Consider the following 23,532-nt stretch of genomic DNA (forward strand, 5'->3'; position numbering starts at 1 on the left):
TCCGACCGTGCGTCATCGCCGCGCGCAGGCCCGCCCGCAGCTCTGGGGGGAGGTAGGCGGGGCGGCGCGTGATCCCGGGTGCTCCCTTGCACCACCGTCACCACCATCACCACCATTACCGCCGCCGCCGCTGTCCACATTCCGGGCTCAGAGCCCCGAACCTCGAGCACCGAGCTGCCTGTGGCTTCTGGTGGGTGGGCGGCGCTGGAGGCGCGGGGACTCCCCGGGGCGGAGGGCGGGACCCCCAAACCTTTACCCCCTGACGCTGAGACCGGACGCATTGCTGTAGCCACTGCTCCCCCAAATTTGGGCGACTTGCTGCCCCTTCACGGCCTGTTGACACCCCTTTTCCAGCCCCTCCAACCCACTGACCGTTTCCGCCATCGCGGCCACTCTCCCTCCTGCCCCAGCTTTCCCTTTCTGCCCATTTCCTCACTGTGCTTGAGTCGGGTCGTCCAAGGCTGCGGGAACCTTTTCAGGTCCCAGCGCGAACCCAGGCCTTCCTCCACCCCATCCCTTCAGCGTCACAGGCGTCTTCCGGGTCTTCCCCAAAACCAGAGAGTGGGGGACCTTCCCAGGGTAAGGGCCAGGATCCCTGGGAGCTAGGAATTGGGAGGAACTGCTTGTTCCTGGAGTTCAGGAGCTGAAGCGCACCCCTTCCTACATAAGCAGCTAGATGAGCTGCCTGGAATGACTTCGACCCGCGCTGTAGGGTGCAGCTCCATAGATGGGGTCAGATGGAGATCATGGCCAGCCAGCCAAGTTATCTGTCTCCAGCGGAAGTATGAACGAGGGGGCTTCCTACAAGCAGTGCATTCTAAACTTTGTTGCTTGGGGATGAGGCCAGTAGGAATTACACATTCTTTTCTTTAATTTGTTTTTATCGGAAAGGCAGATAAACAGAGGGAAAGAGAGACACAAAGATCTTTCATCTGCTGGTTCACTCTCCAAATGGTCTCAATAGCTGCAGCTGAGCCATTCTGAAGCCAGGAGCCAGAGAGCTTCCTCAGGGTCTCCCACACGGGTGCAGGGTCCCAAGGCTTTGGGCCGTACTGCTTTCCCAGGCCATAAGGAGGGAGCTGGATGGGAAGTGGAGCTGCCAGGACACAAACTTGTGCCCGAATGGGATCCCGCTGCGTTCAGCAGAGAATTCACTGATTCTTCACACCCTGCAGATTTCACTCTTGAAGTCAACCAGGGTTGTTAGGTGGAAGGAGTTAGCTTTGCTTTGTTGTCCCAGCTGGCCAGGGAGCAGAGATTTCTGCGAGGCTGATTTTGGCTTGGCGGAGGCATCCGCTTAACACTGTGACCTACCTGGTGGGCTCCGGAAGCCGGAAGCCTGCAGGAGTCTGAGATTCCCGGATGACAGTGAATGATCGCAGAGCTGGGATCCCCTCGGATGCCCAAACACTAGCATGCACCCGCTTGTCTTCCTCTTGGGAGTTTTGGGAAACCACTTGACACGTTTTTCCTTCTTGCTTTTGGGAAACTTGGCCGTCCCTGGGACTCGGCGCGTTTGGATTTCTTAGTGGCCGGCGGGGTGACAGTTCCTTAATTTGGGTTCTTTTATGACTACAGTGGCCAAGCCGCTTGATGGTTACAGCTGTCCTAAACACCCAGAGCCTTCTCTCTCCACTCACACTTGTTTCATTTTATGTCTGTGAGGTTGGTGGTGCGTGTACTGTGACTGCTGAGGGGACCCACCCAGGCTCAACTCCTGAGTCCCTCCCGCCCACCTTTTTTTTTTTAAGTTTGAAATATAATTTCCTTCCCCCCCCCCACCCCCCAAATTAGGAAACTCTTTGAAAGCACTGTATTCGTTTGAACTCTGCCAGTCACGTGCCCGGTCACATGCTGCTGGGTTTCTGAAATAATCCGTTCCTTGTGCTTTGATGTTTACACTGGAAGCTTCTGGAGCTTTCTGAAACACCCCCCCCCCCCCCCCCCCGCCAGGATGGCTTTGAATCTGAACTAGGCAAGTCTTGGGAATTCAGACTTCCCAGGCAGAAGCGTGAAGAGGTGGCCAGGTTGACAGCTGCCGTGAGGCTCGGGGGAATTCCTTGTGTTGCCTTCCCTCACCGAGTGCCAAGAGGAGCAGAGGTGTTCATGGGACCGGGGAGTCTGCAAGGAAGGGAAGCCACACTTTGATGCTGCAGTGTTGCTGCTCGGTGGCAGCAGTCGCCCGGATGCACTAGGCTGGGGAGACAGACGTCATCCTGGAAGAGAAGACGGAGGGGAAGGGCATGCGGTCCCCTGGGAAGTAAATGGCCACCTCCACGGCCTCGGAGACCAAGGCAAGCTCCTGGTGAGTATGGCTCTGTTTATGTATTCGAATGGCAGAATGACACAGAGAGAGATTTTTTTTTTTTTCATCTGCTGGCTCACTCCCCAGATGCCCACGACAGACAGAAGCCAGGAGCCAGGCGCTCCCTCCAGGTGTTCCACATGGGTAGCACGAAGTCAAGTACTCGGTTCATCATCTGCCGCCTCCCCAGGCGGAGCAGCAGGAAGCTGGATCGAAAGTGGAGGCGGGACACCGTAACAAGCTGTGGCTTCACCCACCATGCCACGAAGCCTGCTCTAGCTTGATTTAAAGGGGGTGGGGGGAGACGCCATTTTCCCCAAGTGTGAGGGAGTACTTTTCTCGAAAGCGAGTATGCTTGCACTGTGTTAAAAGTCTTGCCGCATGGGATTCACATTGCTGGGAACTTACGGAGAAGCTGGCCACAGCCTCCCCACGCAGCCCACTCCCATGATCACGGGAGTGCTGGCAGACTTCGCTCTGGGCAATGGAGGGCTGGCCGCTGTAGGAACTGTAGGGTGTGGAGTGGTATGGCCCATCTGCTGTCTGCCTCGGGCTCCCCTCTCTCCTGTACCCCAAGTGAGTTCATCCGGTCTCATGCCTCAGTGCAGCGAGCAGCCAGAAGCAGGATGGGAGAGGTGGGATCCACCCGGAATCAGAGGGTTCACTGACAGTGTATGTGGAGTCACTTCAAAGGACATTCGGGAGCCAGGGGCACCTTCCCTCCAAGCGCGAGGAACATGGGACAAGAGGCACACAGTCCTAGTTGGCTTTGCCATGCTCTGGAGGATTTTTAAAAAATATTTATTTGTTTTTATTTGAAAGGCAAAGTTTACACAGAGAAGGAGAGACAGAGACCAAAACTCACGTGGGAGACCCAGATGATTCTCTGGCTTTAGCCTGGCCCAGCCTTAACTGTTGCGGGTATTTGGGGAGTGAACCAGCTGATACAAGATCTGTTTTTTAAAGATTTATTTATTTTTATTGGGAAGTCAGATTTACAGAGTGAAGGAGAGACAAAAAAGATCTTCCATTCACTGGTTCACTCCCCAAGTAGCCACAACGGCTGTAGCCAAGCCGATCTGAAACCAGGAGCTTCTTTCGGGTCTGTCCTGTGGATGCAGGGTCCCAAGGCTTTGGGCCATCCTTGATTGCTTTCCCAGGCTACAAGCAGGGAGCTGGATGGGAAGTGGAGCAGCCGGGATATGAACCAGCACCCATATGGGATCCTGGGCATGCAAGGCAAGGACTTTAGCCACTAGGCCACAGTGCCGGGCCCATCACTCAATTATTTTTTAAAAATCTGCTTTTCAGGAATGAAGCTGAATCCTAGTCTTTAGAGAATCTACTTTGTGAGCTTCAAGTAGTAAGTGGGTAAAAAATGTTGAACAATGACAGTGGATCTGCAGAACAGAACCAAGAGTTTTTAGGGGGGAACCAAGGACGATGAAAATTTAGAAGACAGAGCTTTCTGTGCTCTGTGTTCATGGGGTCTGGTCAGTCCCTAAGGGCCCAGGATGGTTTTACCCAGCCAGGAGCTGGCTGTTCCTCTGTAACTGGATGGCCTGTCGGGCTGGGTCCTCGCAGGCTTCCTGTCCAGCCTTGGAACTGCACGTTGGCCCCACACCCGCTGGGTGCGTGTGCAGTGGTGCGCCCTCCACAAGTGTGAGTCGCGTGGTGCACGGGCTGTTGGCAGAGGCTCGTGCCCTGAGCAGCTGTGAAGGGTGCGTCTGAGTTACACACCCCTGACTCAGCTTCCTTCTCAGGGGGCTCACAGCCAGTGTGGCTGTGTAGGTCAAGTGCGAGTTGTCGTGTGGGCACTTGGCTTTTCCTGTGACCACTCGTGTCTCTTCAGGCGGTTGGTCCTGCGACTGGAGAGAGAGAGCCCTATTTTTAGCTGGGTTCCCCCACACTTAGAGATGATAGTTTTATCTATTTGTCGCTTCTGGGTTCCCTTTCCCCTCTGGGGCCATCAGAAGGCTTTCAGACCCCGAGTGCTGAGGGAGCCCTCTTGGAGCCAAGCTCTAGGATGCGGCGTGTAAAATGCCGCAGTCACTGGCAGAAAGGCAATGTGGCCCCGTTCTCTTCTCTTGGCAGGTGGAATTACTTTTTCCTGTATGACGGCTCCAAGGTGAAGGAAGAAGGAGACCCAACGAGGGCAGGCATCTGTTACTTTTATCCCACTCAGGTAAGGAGGCGGCCTTTGATTGTGGGGTGAGCTCCCCAGGGCCTCCCGAGGGGTGAGTGCACGCGAGCGCAGCCTGGCTCAGGCAGGCAGCCGGCGTCTTTGCAGCTTGCTCGTGCGCTGGCAGATCTCATGCCCTGGATTTGGTTACTGACTTCCTTGTGGCTTGGCGCCTTGTGCTGTCTTCCATCCATCATCAGCTCTGGAGCCTTGAGTAGGCGCACACTGGGTTTCTCCAGTAAAGGATTCTGTACAGTGGCGCACAGGGTCTCCGTTGCAGCCTACAGCTAGACAAGGCAGAGCTTGGACAGGAGAGATTGCGATTCCATGTCCACACGGCAGGCAGCGGGGATCCAGCTTGGCTGCTTGCGCTGAGGATTTGAATGAGGACAAAAGCCCGAGCTTCTCCAGCTTGGTGGTCATCCCCTGTCTGCCGTGGGCGTTCCCATCAGCCCGGGCAGCATCGGCCGACTTCAGAAAAGCCTCGGTCGGGAATGTTTTTGCACGCCAGGTTCTCCAGCACAGAGTATTCTTTTCGGTGGTTGTTACAAGCCTTAGAACACATGAAAAGCATTCTTAGCTCGTGGGCTGTGTGAAAACAGTGACCGGAACGGGCCTGCACACCTTGGCCAGCTCTCGGCCACGACCCAGGAGTCGAAGGACTTGACCCGGGCATTGGGATCTGGTCCTTTCCCGCAGACCCTGCTCGACCAGCAGGAGCTGCTGTGCGGACAGATCGCCGGCGTCGTCCGCTGCATCGCCGACATCTCTGGCTCTCGGCCAGCCCTCATCCGACTGCGGAAACTCAAGTTCGCCGTGAAGGTGGACGGCAGTTTCCTCTGGGTGAGTGGACCGGGGAGGCTCGGGGCTGGACTGGGTGGGAAGCACAGCCGGGCCCTGGAATCGCGCGGTCTGATAGGGGGACACAGACCCCTCCACCCCCAGCCAATGTCATTGCTGCTAGCCGGACATCTTCCCTTCCATTTCATTCTTTTACAAGTTTATTTTCTTTTACAAGTTGTGTTTGTTTGAAAGTCGGAATGACAGGGAGAGAACCTCTAGTTCATCGCCCCCCCCCCCACACACACACACACACATGCCCGCAATAGCTAGGGCTGGGCTAAGCTGAAAGCAGGAGCCAGGGGCTCCTTCCAGGTCTCCCAGGTGGGAGGCAGCGAGCCAAGGACTTCAGCCGTGACCTGCTGCCACCCAGGGCACATGGTACCAGGAAGTTGGATGGGAAGCAGAGATGAAAGTTGAACCAGGCACTCCAGTACGGGGTGTAGGTTCCCAAGCTGTTGTTTAACCTGTTGCACCCCAGTGCCCACCCCAACTCCTTAATTTCCTTCATGATGCCTTTGGAGGGGAAGTTGTTAATTTTAATGGGGCCTGATGGGTCAGTTTATCATATATGATTATTGCTTTCCTATCCAAGAAACCATTGCCTACTGCTGTGGAGACAGTAGTCTCCAGTTTTCTGTTTGTTTGTTTGTTTGTTTGTGGGGGGGTGCAGAGCTTTGTATTTTTTAATTTTAAAATCAGATTTAAATTTTAGAGTTTGATTTTAATTCATCTTAGGAATGGTATAAGTAGAAGTCAGTGGTCATTTTTTTTTTTTAAAGATTTATTAATTTTTTTGGAAAGTCAGATTTACAGAGAGAGAAGGAGAGACAGAGAGCAAGATCTTCCTTCCATCTGCTGGTTCATTCCCCAAGTGGCCACAATGGCTAGAGCTGAGCCAATCCGCAGCCAGGAGCCAGGAGCTTCTTCAGGTCTCTCCTACGGGTGCAGGGTCCCAAGGCCATCCTTGTGTGCTTCCACAGGCCACAGGCAGGGATGGGAAGTGGAGCAACTGGGATACAAACTGATGCCCATATGGGACCCTGGCACATGCAAGGTGAAAACTTCAGCCACTAGGCTATGGTGCTGGGCCCAAGGGTCATTTTTTTTTTTTTTTTTTTGCCATCTGGACACCCAGTTGTCCCAGCGGTGAAAAACCTTTTCTCTTCTGGCTGGATCGCTTTGGCTTCCGAGTCACAAATCAGGTGGTCGGTGCAGTGTGCTTCTGTTGTAAACTCTTCTGCCGATCTCTGCAGACCCCACCTTGTTTTGCTTCCTTAGGCGTGGTAACACATCTTGAAAACAAACAATCCAGTTCTCTAACTCTTCCCCCTTCCCCGCCCCCCCCCCCACCGTCCCTCCACATCCCCCTGCCCTGCCAAGACAGCTTGTAGGGCTGTTCTCTAGGTCCTCTGTCCCTCCGCTGTAGAAGTAACTCTTGAGAGTTAAAGAAAAGCCGGCAGGGCTGTGGCCGGGATTGCCAAGTGAGCAGTCCTCTAGGCCAGCGTGGTACGAGTGCTCATCTTGGCCATCAGTGAACCAAGGAAAGGTCCTCACCGCGCCGTACCCACGGCCACGGCATTCTTTCTCAGTGTATTTCGTTGTTGTTGACTAGTTTATGATCCTGACGGTTCCCTTAGGCTCGGTTCTTAGAGGGAGCCTTACCGGGTTGAGGGAGCTGAGCTTTTCGCAGGCCCTTTAAGCGTATGGCCAGATGGCTTTCTCGCTGAGCAAGGAGTTATCTTCCATGGAGCCAGACACCGGGCTCAGCAGTTTGGAGGCCAGGGACCGTGATGATTCGGTCAGCTCCTGCCCTTGGGGGACCGGGTCCAGCTGGAGACACAGCATGGCCCTCGTGCGACCAGTGGAGTGTTTGTAAAGAAACTGTCCTTCAAGTGCCCACACGCAGTCGGCAGCCCTTGCAGTGCAGGGCATCGGGAGAGAGGCCAGCAAGGTGTGCAGGAGGCCAGGCAGGCACCTGAGAGGTGCCGGCCTCTGCGGTGGGGCCCAAAGGGTCTAGGCAGGGGAGTAGGAAGGAAGGGGGTATGTCAGCTTGGGCAGCAAGCAGGGTTGGAGGATCCGTCTCAGCGGGCCAGGGAAGCCCAGCCAGAGAGCCCAGGAGTTGAGGATTTGGGCTGGGACTCAGAGAGGGGAAACAGCCCGTCTTCTCTGCTCCCCTCTTGACAGGTGCTGGGCTGTGCCGTGGAGCTGCCCGATGTCAGCTGTGAGCGCTTTCTGGACCAACTCACCGGGCTCTTTCGTTTTTACAACGGCCCCGTGTCCCTGGCTTACGAGGTATGCCCGAGTCCGTAGCAAGGCCCCGGAACCCTTCTCCGGTTCCTTTGTCTGCAGGTGGGCAGCCCCCCGGGTGCTCTGTGTGTATATCGTGGGGAGGGCGAGTATCGGATTGGAGTCGGGGCTCCTGGGCATGGAGGGAGTTCCAGGGCGGCCCTCTGCCGGGGGAGGGGCAGTGTGGAGGGCTGCTGAGATCCCCGCCACAGAGCCCGACCCTGGCAGGCTGATGGCGGGTTGTTTTGTTTCAGATCCGCTCCCGGGAAGAGCTGAGTGTGGAGTGGGACGACTTCATCCGGCAGATTCTACAGAGCACCGGTGACCTGCACAAGATCTTTAATTCCCTCTGGAACCTGGACCGAACCAAAGTAAAGCTCCTCCTCCCACTGTGTGATACACTGCATTGCCCAGGCCTGTCCCCTACTGCCCCCTTCCTTCTCCCCTTGCTCTCTGGGAGCGTGCTCACGGGTGGCCATGCCTGACCCCATGCAGGTGGAGCCGCTGCTGCTGCTGAAGGCTGCCCTCATCCTGCAGACATGTCAGCGCGCCCCGCACGTCCTCGCGGGCTGCATCCTCTATAAAGGACTGTGAGTAGCGTTGGAGCCCTCGTCCCCTCTATTGCAGGATGGGCCATCCCGGCCACCTACACGTCACCACTGGGGAGGGTGTGTGGTCTCTGGCCAGCTTCAAGTGACCCAGTTGAGCAAATATGAGGGGATGAGATTTGACTGAGTGCTGATCTGCAGCCAGTGCTGGAGATCGTGTCCAGGAGAGAGTTAGAAACGTGAAAGGGATCCACGTACTGGTCTGTGCAGGGCCTGCCCTCTCGCTTGTGTCTGCACAGTGCTGACGCAAGCCCCCCACAGCATCGCCAGCAGCCAGCAGTGTGGGCAGAGGGCCGGGGACCCTGGTGTGGCCATCCTCCTGCTGCCTGGGATCTGGCATGCTCGCTGTGGCTCAGCTGTGCAGGACAGCCATGCGTGCTTGTATCCAGGCTGCCTGCAGCTCCTTGGCTGTGTGTGTGTGTCCCTCAGATGGCCTCCGAGAGCTCGCTCAGCTCTTCACAGGGCTCAAGGGCCTCTTGGTGAACCCACGCTGCCCAAGAGCCACTTCATGCATCTTGCAGGGCCTCTCTCTGCTCGAGGGTTTGCTCTCCCCGGGCCCTTGTTGTGGGCCTCAAGCTCTCTGCCGACCGGCTGGCAGTACAGCTGCCCAAGTGCTCCGGGCTGCTTGGGAGAGGCTGTTGAGCGCAGGCACCCGTGGGCCCCCGTGGGCTGCGCCCCGAGTCCTGCCAACTGTGTGACCTTGGGCACGGTGCTCAACCTTAGCTTTGTCTGCTGGGAAGGAGAGCACGTCTGGCAAACGGATTGAAGTGATGGATGTGGAGGGACCAGGCTCAGGCCTTGGGGTGTGTGTATGTGGGAGGTGGGGTTCCCTCTTCCTCCCTCCATCAGGATGGCTCTGTGTCAGCTCGTGGGGCACCTAGGCACCCGAAGGCCGTGGCCGTGACACACACAGAGTGTCCCTGGTCATGCAGTTTCTTATGCATTTTAGATGAGGCAGCTAACACGTGAACACATTCTCACCACTACAACACCAGCCAGCAGAGAAACACAAAGTGCAAATGAGAGACCCCCATCCAGTCTCCTGCCCTCAGATTCTGTCCCCACCGCACGCCGTCTCCCGAGCAGCCCTCCCTCTTCTCACACCTGCGTGTGGAGGCGTCCAGCAAGGCCGTGGACTTGGCGTCACGCTAAGCAAAGAGGGTGTGCTTCCCAAGCCGCAGCTGCACAGATGTGGAGCGACGCACCTGTGCGTGGGAAGAGCGCTCTGCCACGGTCTCACGTGGCTGTTTTCTTTTTGCTGGACATTCATTTAGCGTGTTGGCTTTTTTTTTTTTCTTAAGAGACCCATTTCTATATTTTTCTTTTTTGTTTTCCCTCTTCTTTTTATGGACAAGGTAGAGAAATAGCCACCTGCTGATTCACTGCTCAAGTGCCTGCAACAGCCAGCACTGCGACTAGAGCAGAGCCGGGAGCCTGGAGCTGAATCCTGGTCTCCCATGTGGGTGCCAGGGGCCCCGGCACTTGAACCCTCATCTACTGCCTCCCTCCCCAAGTGTGCACTTAGCAGGAAGCTGAAACCGGAAGTGGAGGTGGTGGGACTCCAACGCAGGTGTCACAAGTGGTGGTGACGTCAGTGCTGCACCAGGGGTCATATGTCTGCTCGTTTTTCCCATCTTCCTGTAATGCGTATGCACGCACACACATCTGGGCACACGCCAGCTTCGAGGGCTCAGACACACTGAGTGTCACTGGGCATGTTGAGTAAGGCCCTGCGTAAGGACCGCCGACAGTGACCTTCCCAGCGGTCGTGTCCCCAGGATCCTCCGCCACATGAGATACCAGACCCCTTTGAAACAGAGAGCCCCTGGGGCCTTCTCACACCATTCTTACTCCTGTGCCTCACCCCTTAGGATCGTCAGCACGCAGCTCCCGCCCTCCCTCACTGCCAAGGTCTTGCTGCACCGAACCACACCCCAGGACCAGGTATTGTAAAGCCCGGCCTCGTGGCTGTAATCTTCTGCCCAGAGCACCTGTCGCCTCAGCTGGCAGGGCTGAGTCTCCGAGCCCCAGAGCTCGATGGATCAGGAGTGGCCGCTGTAGCCCTGGACCGCTGGCTCCGTATAATGTCCTCCGGACTCCCTGTGGCACGGCTGGGAGGAGATGCTTTCTTCCATGGGGCAGGCTGGGAGGTTGGTTCGCCATGCCAAGTGGAAGGCTGAGAACCCACCTTCCCCCTGGGAGGGCTGTTAGGGAAAACAGGTGTCAAGTTTTCTCAGAGATAGGCAGGCTGTATCCTCACAGGGGCTTTGGAAGATAGCAACCCCGTAAGCCACTTCTAGCCAAAATATGTGCTCTTTTTAACACTTTTAAAAATTATTATTATTTGCAAGGTAGAATTAGATAAAGAGGAGGAATTCAGAGTTAGCTTCCTTCCACTGAATCAGTCTTCAAATGGCTACAGCGACCAGGGCCAGGCCAGGCTGAAGCCAGGAGCCAGGGAGGAGCTTCTTCCAGGTCTTGCATGTGGCTGCAGGGGCCCAAACAGTGGGGCCAACTGCCGCGGCTGCCCCAGGCATCTTAGCAGGGAGCTGGATGGGAAGTGGAGCAGCCAGGACCCAAGCTGTCATCCATATGGAATGCCAGTGCCGTATCACCAGCCCCAGTCCATTGTCATTTAAAGAGTGAAAGCCCTTTTGGCTAGAAGAGCAGTGTTTGCTTGGCTTGGGTTTCCTCTTGAGGGGCCCTTTCGGAGACCCCAGTTGAGCTGAGGAAGGTGAGCTTGCCGGCCTCCAGGGTGACCCAGCATGAGTGAGGATGATCTGTGATAGCACGCACGCTCAGGTCACACCCTCTGCCTCCAGGGTCCCAGGTCTCCCATAGTTGTGGCTTTTTTTTTTTTTTAGATTTTATTTATTTTTATTGGAAAGGCAGATATACAGAAAGGAGGAGAGACAGGAAGATCTTCCACCCGATGGTTCACTCCCCAAGTGACCAGAACGGCCAGTGCTGCGCCGATCTGAAGCCAGGAGCTAGGAGCTCTTCTGGATCTCCCACATGGGTGCAGGGTCCCAAGGCTTTGGACCATCCTCGACTGCTTTCCCAGACTACAAGCAGGGAGCTGGATGGGAAGCAGGGTTGCAACCATATGGGATCCCAGTGCGTGCAAGGCGAGGACTTTAACCACTATGCTATCGCACCAGGCCCCCATAGTTTTATTTTGATAAACTTGATGCAAGTTCTGAGTCATGGATTAGGACAGACATGGCTATGTTATAGAAGCAGGAAACTGTACTGAATATGTAAGAGAGGGCAAATATTTGCATTTATTCCCCAAGTGGAGAAGTAGGAGAGAATTTGAACTTAATAGCACCATGGAAACTGGGGTGGAGCCCCTGCCTTGCAGCCTGCATGGGTCCCGGGGCCCCAGCCTCTTGCAGCCTCAGCCTGGGGAGCCTGGGGCTCCATCTGCTTGGCCCTCAGCCTGTGGTCGGGACAAGCTCTCTGGGCTTGGCTCAGCTGTGGGAACAGATGGCGTGGTGATTCCCGATGCTGAGGCCGAGGGCAGAGTAAGGCAGGGTGAGACGCTGACTGGGTCTGTGTTTGTTCTCAGAGACTTCCCGCAGCAAGGCAGGCCCCGCCGGGAGCAGGTGAGTCATCAGCCGTGTTCCCCCCCCCCCCGCCCCGTGTATGTCCCCACCAGGTGTTCACATTCGTCACCCCTCTTCCTGATGAAGCAGCTTCGAGAAGAGAATCACCCATGCCCAAGGTCACGATCTTAGTCCTTGTGGATCGCTGCTTTCAGATCCCCTGAGCTCAGTACAGTCTGTCCTCCTCGGGGGGGATCTTCCGACTTCACAGGCTTTGAGTGTTGATCCTCTCCCGAGCTGGGGACATGCGGTGTGGCATCCTCTCCTGCTGCTGGGCCTGCGCAGTGCGCACGCCTGCCTTCTGAGTTTGACTAGTGGCTAGGTTGAGAGAGAGGAATGCCCCCAAAGGCCTGGAGTAATTCAGGTCTAGACCAGGCCAAAGCCAGGAGCTGGGATCTCGTGCCGGGTCCCCCACGTGGGGTGGCGGGGATCTACCTCCCACAGTCGACACCGGCTGCTGGCCAGGACCCGGACTCAAACCCAGGGCACCTGTTAGGGCAATGGGCATCTTAAACTGCTGGGCTAAACACCCGGACCACAGGACTAGGTAGGGCCCCTTGTTTCCTCCGGCCCGGGGACGAGCTCGGACCATGTTGCCTTGCGCTTGGCAGGGGCGGCGTTCCCTGCCGACGTGCGGATCATCCCGGTTTTCCTGACCGAGGAGGAAGCCACTCGTCTGCGTGAGTTCCCGGTGGAGCGCATGACTCGGTAAGGTTCCCCTCGCATGATGGCCCCCTGCCCCCCATGGCTCACCCTTCTTCAGCTCCATCTCCCTGACACCTGCTACAGCCATGAACTGATACAAAGCAGTGTGATCTCACTGCGAAGCGTGGCTGTCAGACTGCACGTGCCCCAGCAGCTGTGCGACCCTGGACAAGCACGCTCCCTCTCTGAGACTCAGTGTTTTCAAAGTCTGTAAAATGGGTCCAGGAGCCTCTCTGCCACAGACTGCTGTGTCAGTTGAGCTTGGTATGTACCTGGCACCCAGTCAGGCCTGACTCAGCGCCCGCTGGCTCTGGTGACTCTTGTCCCAGGGGCTCCTGTCATAGGCAATGCCCTTCCCCTACAGACAGCCCTACAGCCAGCCAACCTTCTCCCCACTCCTGGTGTCCCTATACTATCCCCAGGTGGCCACCTGTGCCCGATTCCCTGCCCTCAGCCCATGTTGCCTGCCCTTCCTCATGTCTTTTTCTTTTCCTTGACAGCCCTCCTACGTCTCCAGCCAAACTCCAGGACGGCTCGGCCCAGCACCCTCCCAGGGCTTGGAGCGTATCATCCCCCAGCGTAAACATCCCTGGGAATGTGGAATCTGTATCCCAGATGCTGGCCACCACCCTGCGGCCCCCATCTGCTGATCCGGCTTGGTCGGATGGCAGGGGGCAGAATGGACAGCTGCAGAACCTGGGGCCTCCAGGGCTGCTCGGCAGTGCCCGAGGCCAGGAGCCGGGCCTTAGCTGCTCTCTGGTAAATGACCCGGATTTGTCAGAAATCCACATTCCAGAAACTCAGGAAATCGTAGCAATCCCAGGTCATTGTGCCAGCCCACACACAGGTGCCTCCGACAGCCAAGCCTTGTCACAAGTGCCTTGTCACAAGGAATCTGTCCACAGGTCCGGTGACCCAAAGCCCAGGCTGCCCGAGGACACAGCTGCTGGCAGCCTTCTCCCTCCCTCCCTGCCTGAGGCCCGCACCCCGAATGGAGCCTTGAATCTGTGCACAGACTTCCCTCGCGACAGCGACCGTCGGCCCAGGGGGAACAGCTGGCCCTCATCTCCACCCTGCTCTGTTGGCAGGCAGAGAGGAAGCACACCTCCTGGAAGGGCGCAGGGTCTGGACAAGGGGCCGGATGGGCTCCCCCAGAGCCACTCCATGCCCCATCTGCAGTACAAGTCAGGTCTGGGCCCTGTGGACCGCTCCGACTCCAGCCCGACCCCAGCGGAGCCCTGCGTGGGTCTCGTGCGGATGAACCTCTACACGCACAGCGTCAAGGGGTTGGCGCTGTCCTTGCTGGCCGAAGAGTCGCTGCTGGCTGACAGCGCAGCCATCGAGGAGGTGGTGAGTGTCCCCGTGCTGTTCCCGACACACGGCTGGCCAGCCTGTTCTGCCGGCAGCTCTGTGGCCCTGGGCCGGGTGTTGAGGGCAGAGTCTGTCTCCATGGAGGGTCACAGGGGAGTAAGGAGGACGCCAGGGCCTGCCACCAAAGCGTCTCCAGCATTGCTTCGCATTCCCTTCTGCTCTCGTAGAACTCGAGGTGGGAAAACCTGACTTGGCAGTGCCAGCCAGGCCCCTCTCAAACCAGGATCTCCACCACGAGCTCTTGTCCCGTGAGCCTGGTTCCCCATTTCTTGGTGTTGGTGATAAGCCCTCTTGTTGCAGTGACACAGGCAGGGACGCATGCGCAGCTGTGGTTTTTGCCCCCTGCTGACCGCCTGCCTGCCTGGCCTGGGTGGCTTCAGGCTCCACAGCTCCTGGAAACCAGGGCCTGTGGCACACCCCCAGCCTGGGCCAGGAGCTCCCTGGAGAACCTGCACATCCCGTCAGAGCTCCGCAGGTCTCTGGAGATCAGAAGCTGCTAGAGTGCCCAGCATATCTCAAGTCGTGCCTGGCTCTTGGGGGCTCTGCTTGATCCCTGCCAGCTGCTTCCCCTCCTAAAACAGTAAACTGACCTTCTCTGGGGCGGGAGCCTGTGCCAAAGATGCAGTTTCCATAGTAACAGCCAGGGCTGCAGTTGGCAGGGACAACCGTAGCAGAAATAAACAGCAGGTGGAAATTGCTGCAGGGCACATGGCATCCTGGGGCCTGCCTGGTTTTTATTCTTAAATCTATATTGTTCTAATTTGATCCCATTAGTATGCAGGGCTCACGCCTACCCCTCCCCCCCTCCCCCGCCATCAGTGCACAGGTCACCTTGGAGCCCAGACAAGGGCAGGCCGCACAGCACAGAGCCCCTGGCTGGCTGGACGGAGACTGCTCTTCTCCGGAGCCGGGTGGCACACCTGTCCTTGTCCACAGGCGGGGATGCTGAGCCGGGGCGTGTTAGCGTCTTCTGTCCTCACTCGTCCTGCCATGACTCGGTGTTCTGCTCTGCAGGGGGCTGCACCTCGGCCTTGTTGGCCTGCAGGCCCGGCCTGTGGGTGCAGGAGAGTGGATAGTGCATGGTTCTTCTCCTTCCCAAGAGAAATGATACCGCCTAACTGGATGCTCCCTTTAGCCCCTCCTTGCAACACATGGGGCACGTAGGCCTAGGCCTCGCAACTCTGTTTCACAAAGCAAAACGCAGGCGGCAGCTTCAGAATTCTTGCTGTTTCCTTCCACTGCCCCAGCCTCTTGTCCCTTCCCTGTCTTGCCCTTGCTGTGGCGGGAGGGAGGCAGGTGAAAAAAAGCAGTGGATGGCTCTTGCTGTCATACTTGATTCATCAGGGTCCCCCACCCCGTGTTGTTGTGACCGCCGCCTCTGTATAGGGCATCCTGGTGCTAGGGGAGGCCCTCCAAAAGCAAACTATGGGTTTGCAGAAGAAGGAAAGCCGGTCTTGTCTCAAGAGGAGTAGGGGTGGGGGAGCTGACGCTGATGAGTCTGTGGGTTGCTTTACCAGAGCCAGAGTCTGGCTTGTGATTAGCAAGGCTTTGTTCTTCAGCCTTCTCGTTGCAGACCTTCATAGAAGATGCGTGACCCCATTTCCCCTCTGCTGCTGTCTGCAAAAGCCAGGCTCCCTGCCCGGTGGCCAGCTCCAGGCCAGACGGGCTCGTGAGTGTGACCTCTCTTGGTTACGTTACACACAGCCACAGTGCCATCCTCCCATCTTCACTTCTACCTCCCGTGCATGCCAGAAATGAGAGGCAGGGTACAGGGTGGTTCAGGGGAGCAGTAGCCGGGAGCAGCCAGGAGGGGTCGGAGCTGGACTTAGTTCAGAGGGAACAGAGTAGGCCCACACCAGGGGGCAGCATGGAGCCACCGCCAGGCCCAGGCACAAAGCCCAGGAGCGTCGCATTGACCTTGAAATACAGCAGGCAGATCGGTGATTCATTGCCACCTGAGGACTTGGGCCGCAGGTGAGGTGTCCAGCTGGTTGTGAGCGTGTTACCATAAGGTGCGAGAAGGCTCCTCCCCTCTGCTGGGAACCTGTGCTTCGGGGGAAGCGTGTGCTGCGTGGTGTTCTGCCACAAGCACAGTGACATCAAGCCGTTCACAGGTGACAGGCAAGCCATTTGCTGTGGTGCAGACAAGAGGCCAGAGGCTCCGGGAGCATGCCCAGCTCCACCCCTCCTACGACCATACATGGCACACGTCGGCTTGGCAAACCGCACCTCACCTCGCCCGAAGTCCTCACTTTCCGCTTGTTCCTTTTAACCGTGTTCCTGTAACGCTTTGGTTTACCAGTCAGAAATTCTGACTTCATTTCATCTTCCCATGTCAGATTATTCGTCTGCCTTTTCTCTCAAACAAACATGTGAAACCCGGGTTCTATATTGCAGCGTAGTGGGTCAAGCTACCAGCTGTTGGCATCCTGTACTGGAGTACTGGTTCAAGGCCAGGCTGTCAGGCCCTCGATCCAACTCCTTGTTAACTTGCCTGGAAGAGCAGTGGAAGATGGCCCGAGTGCTTGGCCTAGACCTCCCACAAGGGAGACCCAGCTGGAGTTCCTGGCTCCTAGCTTCCATCTGCGTCAGCCCTGGCTGCCTGTTCTTAGCATTCAGTCTGTACAAAACTGGCCTGGCCTGGATTTAATCCCCGGGGCCATGGTTTGCTGATCCCTTGTATAAATGAGTGACAAATTGCCCACACATAACACCTTGTGATTATACTTACAGTAAAATGATTTTATCTTGAGCACAAATTAGAAGATTCTGGAAGCTGGCTCGGTGCCTGTCACAGAAATGGACTTTTGGCATTGTTCACATTTTGTGGTCATTGTCCTTTGCCCTGGGCACCAGATTAGGGTGGGAGAAATGATGGTTTTACTGAGGTCTGGAAACTTGAGTGAGGCTGTGGCTGGCTTCCTGCTCGTGAGGGCTGCCCAGCCACCGAGGATGCCCGTTAGCCCCCTAGGTAAGGCTCTGGTATCCACTGCTGAACACTGGGGCACATGGCTTGCCTCAGCTCTGCACCAAACGGCTCCTCAGACAGTCACAAATGATTATAACCCTGTTAATTACATGAGTCAGCTCTTCTGCATGTGAAACGCAAACTTGAATGTCAGACTTGTTGGCTGGGACAAGAAGAAAAAATCCAATCTTAAGTGCTGCTATTGTGGCACAGTAGGTTAACCCTCCACATGTGGCACTGGCATCCCGTATGAGTGCTGGTTCAAGCCCTGACTGTCCCACTTCCAAGAAATGCACCTGGGAAAGCAGAGAAGCAGAGGACCAACCCTGCACTCATGTGAGAGACCTTGATGGAAATCAGGGCTTCTGGCTTCAGCCTGGCCCACCCCTAGCTGTGTAGCCATCTGGATAATGAACTAGCAGAGGGGTGCTCTCCGTCCCTCTGTCTGCCCTTTAAATAACTATACAAAACAAAATCAGAAACTGAATTTGCCTCAAACAGGCTTGCAGAGATAACGCCATAGCCTCCCGACTCAGTTGCATCGCCGCATCTGTGCGTACAGGTACGTCCCCTCGGCCCTGGGAAAACTGTGCGGACAGGGTCTCTGCACTCAGGGAGGGGCAGCATCATCCCCCCCCCCCCCAGGCCCCATCACATTTCCTCCACTACATGTACACACCTGCCTCGGAGCAGCCGGCTGGCACTTAGCCCACGCCCCAGGCCTGCAGTGGTGCCACAACTGCCAGTGGAAAGAGAAAGACAGCCCTGGAGGTCACATGGCTAGAAGAGTCCCGTGTGGTGGGACAGAGCCAGGGGCCGCGGCAGGGAGCATTCCAGAACCACTGTCAGGCCGAGGACTGTGGTTCCGGGCTCACATTATCCACACAGCCGTTAGAGGGCCGATGCAGAATGAGGGCGACGCAGGCGGTTCGTGCTCTTTGGGGAGGCCAGCTACTCACTCGTGTCGGCCCCAGAGAGTGGCACTTGGTGGGGTAGCATGGTGTGTCCAGCTTTGCCTGCACACAGCTCTTCTCTGGGAAAGGTCTTAAAATGCAGGGCCTTGGGCCTCTCCTGTCTGACTGCCTTCCTCCCCGGGTGTCCCCTCTGAGCCACCGAGGCTAGAAAACTCTGTCCTCCCATTTCGTGCCCTCTCCAGACCTGCTGGGAAACCCGGGGGCCAGTCCCATGTCTGTGAAGGTTTGAATATGATGATTTTGAAAGGCAGCATTAAAAGGATCTTCTGGCCACTGGTTTACTCTCCAGATGACCACAGCAGCTGAAGCCAGGAGCCTGGAACTCTGCTTGGGTCTCCCACATACATCCAGCCCCCAGTGGACTTGTATCATCTCCCACTGCTTCTCCCAGGCCGTGAGCAGGGAGCTGGATCAGGAGTGGAGCAGCCAGGACACGAACAGGCACCACAGGCAGAGGAGTAGTCTGTGCCGTGATGGCAGTCCCGTCGTTGGTGGTGTTGGGTCAGGAGCTATTCCCGGGGTGGTGACAGTGGCCAGTCCTCCGTGCTGAGACCCTGTTTGATTCTCCTGTCATTTTCTCCACTCCCATCCTGCCTTTCTGACTGCATTTTTCTGCCTGTCTCTTCCTAACATTTCTTCAGCGCAATCTTTTATGTATAAAAGTACATCAGAGTGGAAGTTAGTGCTCTTAAAAACAAGTGGAGCGCAGGTCACAGTCCATGTGACTAAAGCCAGTAGCCCCTGAGATCTTAAGATACTCATTTTTTTTGCCACATCCCTGATGTAAAGAGAATGCCCTCTAGGGCCCCGGCCAGCTCTCTCCTGCTGGCCCACAACCGTCTCCTATCCCGCTCGCTCTGCCCCACAGTACCACAGCAGCCTGGCATCCCTGAACGGGTTGGAGGTACACCTGCGAGAGACGCTGCCCGCGGACGAGGCCAGCCCTGCCAGCAGCACATACAACTTCACGCATTACGACCGCGTTCAGAGCCTGCTGATGGGTGAGGAGCCCACACGGGGCACCGGGCTGCGGTCGGGGGTGAGGAGTATCTGCCGCTAAGGGATGGTCGACAGTCAGCCTGGCCGAGGCCTTTCTGCCTTGGCCCTGGTTCTCTGAGAGCAACTCCTATGTGCTCAGGAGCCTGTGGTGAGGTTGGCCGTACACTGGCTAGGGGAGGACCCGGGACCTCTGCCCAGTCTCCTCCCCAGTTTGTCCTCTCACCCCCGGTACAGCCCTGAGCTCAGGGAGATGGGAGGGCAGGGTGTGTCCCCTTACAACTCCGTGTCCCCCTCTGGCCAGCCAACCTGCCTCAGGTGGCCACCGCCCAGGACCGCCGCTTCCTCCAGGCTGTCAGCCTCATGCATTCCGACTTCGCCCAGCTGCCTGCGCTGTACGAGATGACCGTCAGGTGAGCCTGCCTGAGCCACTGTCCCAGCTTCTGTCCATGGTTCTGCCCACGGAGTCGGGGAAGAACATTCTAGCTCCTCGGTTCAAGGCCTGCCTGTCTTGAAGAGGGAAAGATAGAGATCTTCCATCTGCTGCTAAATGGAATGGCCACAATAAGTGAAGCCAGGGGCCTGGATGTCTAGACCTTCCACATAGATTCAGGGTCCAAGCACTTGGACCATCTGCTGCTGTTTTTCCTAGTACAGTATCAGGAAGCTGGATTGGAAGTAGAGTCACCGGGACTTGAATCGGTGCCCATATGGGATACTGGCATCGTTGGTAATGGCTTAACCCACTGTGCCACGACACCAGCTCCTTAAGACCCTCTCTTCCCCTCACACCCCCACAAGTCATGGAGATCCCACAGAGGAGAGCCTGCAGGCCTCACTGGAGGGGCTGCCCCTGTGCCCAAGGAGGGAGGCACCGAGCGTGCCTCCCAGGAGCTATGGTAGAACAGCGTTCTTTTTTGTTAGGAAAGTTGTAGGCTGGGTACCCAGCGCCACCTCCAGCCTGTGTCTCATTTGCCCACCCTGTCACCAAGGGCTCTTCAGCAGCTCAAATTCAGAGCTGCCCTGGGCAGACTGCCTGGGCACCGTGTGCATCTAGAGTCACTGGTGTGGGGGTGGCAGCATGTGAGGGGTCAGCGGCTGCTCCCCCAGCCACCTCATACCCGTGGCGGTCCTCTGTCCTTGGGCGTCAGTGTCAAGGTAGGCAGCTGCAGGTGACTGTCCAGGCATGGGTGTGGTTGCAGTCGTGTAAGCTTCTAATTCCTAATTGCTTAGCAAGTGCTTAGCAATTAATACGTCATGCTGAGCTGGCGGCTTCTAAAAAGACCCCAGCCAGGGCCCACACTCGTGTTGGATCCACCGTGCAAGGAAGAAGGCTTGGACCCAGAAGGGCACACATAGGCACTGATAGGGGCTGGGATCCGCAGTCCCCATCCACACAGAACCACCTAGTGTCCCATGGCCATAGGAGGCCTTGGCCCGCACACCCCTCAAAGATCCAGAAAGAAAAGCTAGGGGAGAGATTTGGGTGGGGGTGAGGGGCCACCCTCTCCTGCTGGATGTGGGTCTGTCCAGCGCCTCCTTCTCAGTGTTGGGGGCCTTCTGCCGCTGCACCCCCAGCCCACCCAGCCTCACCTGCTCTGGAGAAGCGTTTGATCCTTCCCTCACAGCCTTATGGAGGCCATGCGGCAACGGCCTCGTTCTGAGCCTCAGGCCCCTGTCACACGGGGTCATTACACTACTGTCCACGGCACATGGCAGCTATTATGCAGGGCTGCTACGTCACCCATAAAGCAGGTGCCTAGCTCATGTATTCAGGGAGGAGCCCCTCAGGCTCTGCGGACAGGAAAGAAGGGTAGGGGGGTGGGCAGTCAGTAGCAGCGTGGATGAGTCACACGCGAGCCAGCACGTGGTGTAGGCCTGAGGGCTGAGGTGGCGGGGGCACCGTGCGACTGTCCTGTGCTTTGCCGCCCCCACAGAAATGCCTCCACGGCCGTGTACGCCTGCTGTAACCCCGTCCAGGAGACCTACTTCCAGCAGCTGGCATCTGCCGCTCGCAGCTCAGGCTTCCCCAACCCCCAGGACAGCGCCTTCAGCCTCCCTGGCAGAGCCAAGCAGAAGCTGTTGAAGCACGGGGTGAACCTGCTCTGAGCTGGGCTGTTCCTCCAGCAGGAGCCGCCCGCCAAGGGGACCGGCGCCTCTCCCACCGGCCGCGCCTTCCCTTCTGCTTGCGTTTCCTGGAACTCAATGGCAGTACTTCAGGGTTCCTGGTGCTCCCGTACAGCGGGTCATGGGGCTTGTCCTGTGGGGGCAGCAGGCATGGACACAGCACCCGATCAATCACTCAGCCAGATGGGCGGTGTTAGAGCCCGGATGGGGACTGGATTCTGTGTCCTGCTGAGCTCAAGGGGTTGGCCGTTGTCTTCCCTGCGGGTCCCTCCCACGCCCTCCCTGGCCCTGCAGGATGTCATGCCCGGAAAGTTTCCTACAGACTGAAGGTCCCAAGCGAGTCTGTGCAGCCAGCAGCAGGCTGGAGGCACGAGGGCCGACGCCCCAGTGATGCGGCCATGAGTTGTTACCCAGACGCCTCCCACCGGCCGGCGTGTTCTCAGCGTAGATCCCTGAACGCTGCCTGTGCGTCCTGGAACTGCACAAGTTTGAACTGTGCAGGTCCACCTATGTGTAGAGGCAATTTGGAACAATTTTAGTAAAATACATTATAGATGAACTATGAGTGTACAAATGTCCAAAAAGTGGAGGGGGAGAAAGCATAGGACAAATACATGAAACACATGCGGACAAGAGCCCGTTTTATCACGTCCTGCCATCAGTCACATGCACATCTTGGCTTCACAGGAGCTGTGACCGTGCCTCAAAGCTTACCCACGCCCACACTTATGGCCCAGGGCCGCGCTGCCGGCCAGGTACCAGCACGCACGCGGAGAGGGGAAAGATGTGTGCCTCTGGCCATTTGACCTCACAGCTGGCTCCACCTGTCATTGCGCCCCCTGGAGGGCACTGGAGATGGCGCCTGCTGCACCCGCGGGAGGCCTGGATTGGGTTCCAGGCTCCTGGCTTGGCCGGCACTTGGGGAGCGACCCAATGGATGGGCTGGCCCCCCACTCGCCTGCCTTCTTTCTATCACTCCCTCTCGGCCTCTCAAAGACATATATGTCCATCCATAAATACATATATTTTAAAAATTTTTATTGGAAAGATTTAGAGAAGGAGAGATAGAAAGATCTTCTATCCACTGGTTGACTCCTCAAGTGGCTGCCATAGCCGGAGCTCAGCCAATTCAAAGCCAGGAATGTCTTCCGATTCTCCCACGTGGGTTCGGGGTCCCAAGGCTTTGTCCCAGGCCACTAGCAGGGATCTGGAAGGGAAGTGGAGCAGCCGGGACAGGGATTGGTACACATACGGGACCCCAGTGCATGTAAAGCGAGGACTTCACTCACTAGGCTACTGCGCTGGGCCCCATCCATAAATATTTGTAAATTTTTTGTTTGTTTTTACTTATTTGTTTGAAAGACAGCGAGAGGGAGAGAAAGGTGTTCCATCTGCTGGGTCGCTCCTCAAATGGCTACAACAACAATGGGTGGGCCAGGCTAAAAGCAGAAGCCCGAGAGCCACCCAGGTTTCCCACATGGCTGTAGTGACCCAAGGGACTTGTGCCATCTGCTGCTGCTCTCCCAGGCGTGTTAGCAGGAGATGGGATCAGAAGAGCAGCCACACTGTGAACTGGCACCCCTAGGAGATGCCAGGATCGTAGGTGGCGGGCTTCATGCACTGAGCCACAATGGCAGCCCCTCACATACATTTTGAAAGACACTAACTGCCTGCATACCTGCTGATGTGTAGTGTGCACCGTCAGAATGTCAGAGCACCTGCTCTTGCCACCCTGGCGAATGCAAGGGTTTGCAGCACGAGGGTGTCTCTGGACAAATTTTTTTTTTAAAGATTTATTTATTTTTATTGGAAAGATAGACAGGAAGATCTTCCATCCATTGATTCACTCCCTAAGTGGCTACAATGACCGGAGTTGAGCCAATCTGAAGCCAGGAGCCCTGAGCCTCTTCTGGGTCTCCCGTGTGGGTGCAGGGTCCTAAGGCCTAGGACCATCCTTGATTGCTTTCCCAGACCACAAGCAGGGAGCTGGAAGAGAAGCAGGGCCTCCAAGATTACAACCGGTACCCATATGGGATCCCGGAGTATGCAAGGCGAGAACTTGTAACTACTAGGTTCCTGCACTGGGTCCTTTGGAACTGAAACTTTCTGGGGGCGACAGGATGCTCAGGCAGCCCCATGGTGAGAACCTCATAGTGAGAAATGGAGGCCTCCAGGTGAAACCAAAGCTCCAGGCCACATGCCAGTATCCCCAGGACAGACAATGAAAAGAAGGAGAGCTGTCCCCTCCTTCCGCTGGCCAGGGTGGCATCAATGGCCAGCTGGGTCTCCTCTCCCCTTGGCCCTGTCCCAGCCTCTCTCCATTCTTCCAGGTGTCTCCACAGCAAGACACTCTCATGTGATGGTGGCCTCCCCAGGGTGTGCCCCAGTGTACCCACTTGCGACCTCCCTGCCCTCACCACGCCCAGCTTTCCTAGGAGGGACAGGATGGCATGGGTCCCATGTACCGGGGTGGGTGGGTATGGGGAGACCTGTGGGGCGGCTGGAGGGTCGGGCAACACGAGAGTCTCCCTGGTCATTCCATGTGTGTGCCAGGATGCA

At 56.9% G+C, this 23,532-nt stretch overlaps 1 protein-coding gene across 1 annotated transcript; it reads left to right on the forward strand.

Moving 5' to 3' along the window:
• The first annotated feature begins 77 nt into the window (after positions 1 to 77).
• On the forward strand, positions 78 to 21,674 carry HPS4 (HPS4 biogenesis of lysosomal organelles complex 3 subunit 2). The gene is made up of 14 exons (XM_041003797.1): positions 78 to 190; positions 1,954 to 2,305; positions 4,400 to 4,490; positions 5,187 to 5,330; positions 7,515 to 7,622; positions 7,871 to 7,987; positions 8,112 to 8,206; positions 10,096 to 10,168; positions 11,796 to 11,832; positions 12,444 to 12,540; positions 13,038 to 13,887; positions 18,719 to 18,851; positions 19,151 to 19,259; positions 20,784 to 21,674. The coding sequence occupies exons 2-14, from the start codon at positions 2,265 to 2,267 to the stop codon at positions 20,953 to 20,955; spliced, it is 2,067 nt and encodes a 688-aa protein (XP_040859731.1). The 5' UTR covers positions 78 to 190; positions 1,954 to 2,264; the 3' UTR covers positions 20,956 to 21,674.
• Positions 21,675 to 23,532: the final 1,858 nt, after the last annotated feature.

Source organism: Ochotona curzoniae, unplaced genomic scaffold, assembly GCF_017591425.1.
Source record: "Ochotona curzoniae isolate NIBS_2020 unplaced genomic scaffold, NIBS_Ocur_1.0 scaffold_274, whole genome shotgun sequence".
Classification (NCBI taxonomy): domain Eukaryota; kingdom Metazoa; phylum Chordata; class Mammalia; order Lagomorpha; family Ochotonidae; genus Ochotona; species Ochotona curzoniae.